Source organism: Aspergillus caelatus (assembly GCF_009193585.1).
Source record: "Aspergillus caelatus strain CBS 763.97 unplaced genomic scaffold BDV27scaffold_551, whole genome shotgun sequence".
Taxonomy (NCBI): Eukaryota; Fungi; Ascomycota; class Eurotiomycetes; order Eurotiales; family Aspergillaceae; genus Aspergillus; species Aspergillus caelatus.
In genome coordinates, this window is record NW_022475814.1 from 1 (window position 1) to 6,578 (window position 6,578).

The 6,578-nt window shown below is 48.3% G+C and overlaps 3 protein-coding genes across 3 annotated transcripts; 2 read left to right on the forward strand and 1 right to left on the reverse strand.

The window, feature by feature from the left end:
- The first annotated feature begins 4 nt into the window (after positions 1-4).
- On the forward strand, positions 5-2,636 carry BDV27DRAFT_139842 (peptide MFS transporter). Its single transcript, XM_032069531.1, has 3 exons — positions 5-518; positions 609-1,155; positions 1,209-2,636. Exons 1-3 carry the CDS (start codon positions 487-489, stop codon positions 2,385-2,387), a joined length of 1,758 nt encoding a protein of 585 aa, XP_031920245.1. The 5' UTR covers positions 5-486; the 3' UTR covers positions 2,388-2,636.
- Positions 2,637-4,872: 2,236 nt separating this feature from the next.
- On the forward strand, positions 4,873-5,686 carry BDV27DRAFT_164774 (tryptophan synthase beta subunit-like PLP-dependent enzyme; the record flags this gene model as incomplete). The annotated part of the gene is made up of 3 exons (XM_032073755.1): positions 4,873-4,888; positions 4,922-5,206; positions 5,256-5,686. The coding sequence occupies 3 exons, from the start codon at positions 4,873-4,875 to the stop codon at positions 5,684-5,686; spliced, it is 732 nt and encodes a 243-aa protein (XP_031920246.1).
- A 156-nt stretch (positions 5,687-5,842) lies between these two features.
- Positions 5,843-6,547, reverse strand: BDV27DRAFT_164775 (uncharacterized protein; the record flags this gene model as incomplete). Its single annotated transcript, XM_032073756.1, has 3 exons — positions 5,843-6,295; positions 6,343-6,349; positions 6,423-6,547. The coding sequence occupies 3 exons, from the start codon at positions 6,545-6,547 to the stop codon at positions 5,843-5,845; spliced, it is 585 nt and encodes a 194-aa protein (XP_031920247.1).
- Between the last annotated feature and the right edge of the window lie 31 nt (positions 6,548-6,578).

Genomic DNA, 6,578 nt, shown 5'->3' on the forward strand with positions numbered 1-6,578 from the left:
TTTTTTTTACTCTTACCATCTTTGAAAAGGAATTTTTTCGACTGGGCGGCAAACTCCGACTGGTCAGTGATCTTGTGCCGGGCTTCGAGAACGCGCCACGGAACCAATCATAAGGATTTCCGGCATCCTCGACGGATGCTTAACCGTTCTTGTCATCTCTTGTCATATCTTTGCATCTCTCGTTTGGGGTTACATCCGAGGGCACGCTAACCCTTCCCCATCGTGCCCTCCATCGGTTTCTCGCCGTAATTTTGCCGGCGATGGAGCCTCCCAGCTTTTCGTTGATCGCATAGGTCGCTTCGAATGATAAGACGGTCCCGCATCGGATCCCAGACCAGGCTTTCCCACTAGGAACGGGGAATATAAGGTGGCTCTCATTTCCTTCCTGAGTTCTTGACCTCGTGCGCAACCGTTGAGACGAATTCCTGTCCCGCAAAACTATCCCCTCTTACTTCTGGGGATTTTTTTCGCCTGGTCTCCTTCACAATGTCTTCAGATCGTGATGTTGAGGTGACTCAGTAAGTGTCTTCTTTTGTCTTCCTCAGTTCTTCCTGCACTCTTGTTCACTACTCATCTTGTTCCTCCATTCACGACTAACCTCTACGCAGACAACAGGCCCAATACAATGGCACACATGTAATCGATGAAAAGGACGGCCTCGAGGCGAACGAAAAGGCTCTGGGGCCTACCGCAGATGGCGAAGAGCCCACACAAGATGAAATCAAGAACCTGCGTCATATTGCGGAGAACTTGCCCGTCTCTGCCTGGCTGGTCGCCATTGTCGAACTTTGCGAACGTTTCACATATTACGGTATGAGCGGTTTGTTCCAGAACTACGCGAACCTTCCTCTAGATGGTAGCCAAGGACGTGGTGCGCTAGGCCTCGGTCATCAGGGTGCAACTGGTCTTACCACCTTCAACCAGTTCTGGTGCTACGTCACTCCCATTGTTGGTGCTATTGTTGCCGATCAGTACCTTGGAAAATACAAGACCATCGTTGTCTTCTCCATTATCTATATGATTGGTTTGCTCATCCTGGTGTGCACTTCGATTCCCTCGTCTCTTGAACATGGTGCTGGTTTGGGAGGCTTCATCGTCGCCATCCTGATCGTTGGCCTGGGAACTGGTGGTATCAAGAGTAACGTGGCCCCTCTGGTATGTAATCACCTACGATCCTTGGATACCGACTCATGCTAATATTCATGAAGATTGCCGACCAATACAAGCGGAAGAAGATGGCTATCAAAACCATCGCCAAGACTGGCGAGCGTGTTGTCATTGATCCTGCCCTGACTATTCAGCGTATCTACATGATTTTCTACGGCTGTATCAACGTTGGTTCTCTCTCGTTGCTGGCTACTCCTTACATGGAGAGAGATATCGGCTACTGGTCTGGTTATCTGCTTTGTCTGTGCATGTTCGCCTGCGGTTCCTGCGTGCTTATCATCGGACGCAAGTACTACGTCGTCCGCCCTCCCCAGGGTTCTATCATCACCAACGCCTTCAAGGCGCTGTGGATTATGGTCATCAATCGCAACATGGACGCACCCAAGCCCACCTGGCAGGCCGAGCATGGTGGCCGCAGCCCCAGGACCAACTTGCCTTGGGACGACCACTTCATCGATGAGCTCAAGCGTGCCCTGGTTGCCTGCAAAGTGTTCGCCTTCTACCCCATCTACTGGGTCGTCTACGGTCAGTTCTCGAGTAACTTCGTTACTCAGGCCGATCAGATGGAGGGTCATGGTGTTCCCAACGACTTGATGCAGAACTTCGACCCTATCTCCATTATCGTCTTCATCCCGGTTCTGGAACTGACAGTCTACCCGGTGCTCCGCCGTTTCCACATCCAGTTCCGCCCTATTACCCGTATCGCTCTGGGTTTCATCGTCGCCTCTTTGGCCATGATGTACGCCGCCATTGTTCAGCATCTCATCTACTCTGCCGGACCCTGCTACGAGAGCCCTGGCTGTGATGCGTCCATCGTCAACGGACAGACCACTGGCAACCACGTGCACATTGCTATCCAGACCCCTGCCTACGTGTTCATCGGCCTTTCTGAGATTTTCGCATCGGTGTCCGGTCTTGAGTACGCTTACACCAAGGCACCCCCAACCATGAAGTCGTTCGTGCAGTCCATGTACCTCCTCACCAACGCCTTCGGTGCCGCCATTGCTGAGGCCCTTACTCCTGCCGCTTATGATCCCGCCATCATGTGGATGTTCGTCGGCCTTGCGGTTGCTTCGTTCCTCGCGGGTATCATCTTCTTCATCGTGTACCGCCATCTGAACTACACAGAAGACGAGATGAACGCTCTCGATGCCGATGATGATGTCGTAGCTGCGGCTCAGCAGGCGGAGGGCGAGAAGAAGAAGGAGGAGAACTACTAATCTCGTTTTGTACTATAATATTTTCCTTTCTCGTTTATTTTCACATAGATACTAATCTCTCGTTCCTGACCCGTGGTCGGACATACTTGATCTTGCGCGGGCTCGCGTAATAGCACCTGCAGAGCAGATGAGACGAGTATAACGAGATAATGTATATACGAATCACGTTCGATCACGTTGAATCAATGAACACTTGACTCATTCCAAGAATTTGCCTCTCTTGCATCCCAATGACTCAGTAGAACCAGAACCACATGAATTTTTCCGTACCAAACCAAAGACTTGGATCCCGGAGCTGGACCGATGGAGCGTGTCTTACCATGTGGACCCGCACAATTAAACAGACCCCGAACGGATTAAAACAGATTAACCTTGGTGGGACCACCACGTTTTTGATGACAAGATTCCATCACAAATCCTCAAGCTCCCTCGCTATCTAAGTACTAAAGTCTAATACACATGAGACATCTATTAAACTTAAAGTACGAATTAACTCCGGGTGACGCCGGGATGGCCACAAAATGTCGTGGCCTTTTTTTTAAGGTACATTTTCGTCGCATCTATGCTTTAAAACAGCCACAGATAAAAAATTTCACACAGTAATGGACAGCGATGTCAAGCGGATGAACAGACACGCTTTACCGCTTTTAGTTATTCGCGCTGCATTCATCACAATTCGCTTCTATCCAAATTAACCAGTGATATCTAATCTCGTCTTCTGCCTACAACCCAAGCTTGACAAGCGTGCAGCTGAAGAAGGCCCATATCCTTCGCTAGTAGAGCTATTTTAATTAAATTAGTAGGCTTCCCACCAAAGTAACTATTAATATAGAGCTTCTGGGACTAATACTATAAAATATTCAAACATATCTGTATATTGACCTTTTCCTTCTCCACCTACAACTATCCATTCAGTATTGACAGGCATTGGTATTACAATACATCCGGCACACATAAAACATAGAACGCGAAGATAAAGATCATCCTTGAGGTCAGGAAAAAGTGTCTTCAAGAAGGATGGAAATTAGAACAAGCATCACAAACCTGTCTATTGATCTTCTAATGCACCACCAAAATTGATTGTGCCCCAGTCACCTTTCATATCATATCTACTCCGTACATAGTCTAGAATACCTTACCTATCAACCTCAACTCCATAACCACACCCAACCAATAAAAACCCCCCAAACCCAGATCAGGTAATCCAACCCTCTAGCCCTAGACTAAACCCAGGAACCGCCCACCCACCGAACCACCCCGAAAGAACAAAAACGAAGAGAAACAAGCCCGACACAAATCCCCACCCACAAACGCCTTCATCCCCACCGCCCGAACCTCCCTAATGCGGACTAATGCTAGGGCCAAGCTAAGCTTAAATTGTGCAATATGGAGTAGACAATCCCAGTAGCCAATGGGAAGTCGGAGGACGGAACTCCGGCAATCAGATGTTAATGTTTGTCATCTTTTCGGAGAGCAAGCGGAACTCCGGGTTCCTTTCCTCAAGCCCTTACCAGCCATCTGATTTTTCTTTTTCTTTTTCGTCCGCGATATGGTATGGTATAAAGTGGGTTTTTATTGAAGGGGCGTTTAGGGCAGGGTAGTGGTATCATTTATGGATTTTGCTGGTGGATTAGGTACATATATACGAGGTTTTATTGAGCTCCTTGCTTATACGAGTTGCTGAGGTGGTATGAGTCTACTCCCTATGAGATGGATATACGTGAGTACACTCAGATATATTTGATTTATCGTCCTTTGATTGTGATCTGAGAGACAAGCTGTAATCTCTTGCTTTGTTCAGTGGATTGTAATTCATCCTGAGTACTAATATATAACACCGCTGTAATTAGAATATTCTATTATTCCTACGGCCTTTCATATGATAGCAGGGACTTAAAATAAAGAATATTTAATATTCTGTAATAACTCAGTTCTATAATTACTAGCGTATTTAACTAGTTAGCCTTATATAATAAATATTAAATATAAAGAGAAGGAAGCAGGAAGAATTCTGATAACAATGTTAGTTTTGCGGGGAAGCCCGTAGATCGTATGATACTTGGTGAAGAGGCCGTCAAATATTATATTCCGTAGTAACTGATAGTAATAAATAAATAATTATTATAGAATTATAAAACTCTCATAAGAACCTTGTAAAGGTTCAGATTCAGATTCAGATTCAGATTCTAGACTAGAATAACCTAAAGAAATAGAATAAAGAAGTCGTGGAGATCTTGCTAGATCACCCCGCCATTCCATCATGCATGTAGCCTTCGCCCAGGCTGGAGAGGACTAACCTCGGTAAGGAATCATGCTCTTTGTTTCCATGACCCCTCTGATCTCTTGGAATGTTTCTTCGTTATCCGCCTCCGTTGTTTCGATCAGGTTTAGTTGGTATTCCAGCTAGCTAATCAGTATAACTCAATAGCCACCAACCGTAAGAATAGGCCATCGCTGCCCTTCGTCTCAGAGAGGGTCGGTCATGATGGCAAACATTGAACGTTCTTATTCCCAGAGCTAACCCGACGCCGAAGGGTATTTCGGTCAGTTTGGTGTCAATCATTACCCCCCTGGGGTTCGACCGGCGCTAGAAGAATTGACCAGCACTTATCAGAAGCTGCGTCAATCACCGGAATTCCAGCGCGAGCTCAACAAGGTGCGAATCGGATCGGCTATCGGGCCACATCCCTTCCCCATGATCGTTCGAGACTTTCAGGGTGTAGTTGGCCAAGAGGCCCGCGAGCAATTCCTTTCGATCACGAATGGCAGCTTGCCCGAGCATGTTGTTGCCTGCGTTGCAAGTGGCTCGAATGCGATGGGTATGTATTCAGGTTTCCTTTATGATCCGGGGGGTGGTTCTGCACACAGTGGAACCGCTGGGCAAATCCGATGAACTCGGCCAACACGCGGCGACATTATCCTATGGCAGACCGGGAACGTTGCATGGTGCCCGATCGATTGTGCTGCAGCAAGATGATGGTGCGCCTGCGAGTGTTTCATCCGTGGCATCTGGGCTGGTCTACCCCGGAATCGGCCCGGAGATTGCGATGCTGCATCAAACCGGTCGGCTTTCCGCCGCAGCAATTTCCGATGAGGAAGTCATCAGTACCTTTTTCCGCATGGCAAAATTCGAGGGAATCATCCCTGCATTGGAAAGTGCGCATACGGTAGCGTTCGCGATCAGATTGGCATCGCAGCGCCCTTTGTCTGAACGAATCCTGGTCAATCTTTCGGGGCGCGGCGACAAAGACGTTGACTACGTGCTTGAGAATTATGGGACAGGTGTATCTAGTCTTTAGCACACCAATATAGACCTGTGCGATGCTATGAATCTTGGTATCTATGGTAGAATCACCTTGAACTAGTTGTTGAGAGATAACAACCCCAGTCGACTACCTAAAGTATTCGGACACTCAAGGGTGTTGGTTGCTACTTAACTAAACAAGCCTTTATGTTCAGAGATGCTTGTCACTCATTCCCACAATCTGCCGCTCTCCGACAACTTCAATCGACTTGATAATCTCATCTAGCCTATTCTTTTCCTCAGCAGATATCTCGACCACCTGGCAATTCTCTTCCACGCGAGACTGCACTGTGGCCCCGGGGATGGGGATTATCGTGCCGCAATTGTCTGTATTGGAATGGGCCCGAATCCATGCTAGAGCCAGCTGGGCTGAGGTGGCACCTCGCTGCTTAGCAAAGGTGTTGATCTTTTCAACCAGTTCCCAGGTTTTTGTGGAAGTTCTATCACAACCGTCAGTATCTATGGAGAAAGAGGAGGAGGGAGGCTGAGAAGGGGATAGAAGAGGCGAGGTGAAAAATACCTCTGGCTGAAACCTGCCAAACAGGTGCCGAATATCGCCCTGAGGAATATCCTCCAGCTTTGTGACGTGTCCCGTCAAGAATCCCTACCCCAGCGGAGCATAAGCAAGAATCGTCACACTATGCTCCTTACAAGGCCTCTGCCACCCAGTTAGTGAGCATCTCTGTACTCCACAGAGAGAACTCGATCTCCACAGCAGTAATAGAACACACTGCTGCTGCTCGGCGGATGGTGGTGGCCCCGGGTCAGCGTGGCGGCGTCGAAGCAAGCACGCACGAAGAGGGTCACTTTGGGTGCATCCTCCGGGTACTTCTCGAAGTAGCGTCGCAGCAGCCATAGACCGGCAGTAGGAGGCTCGGGGGGGGGGG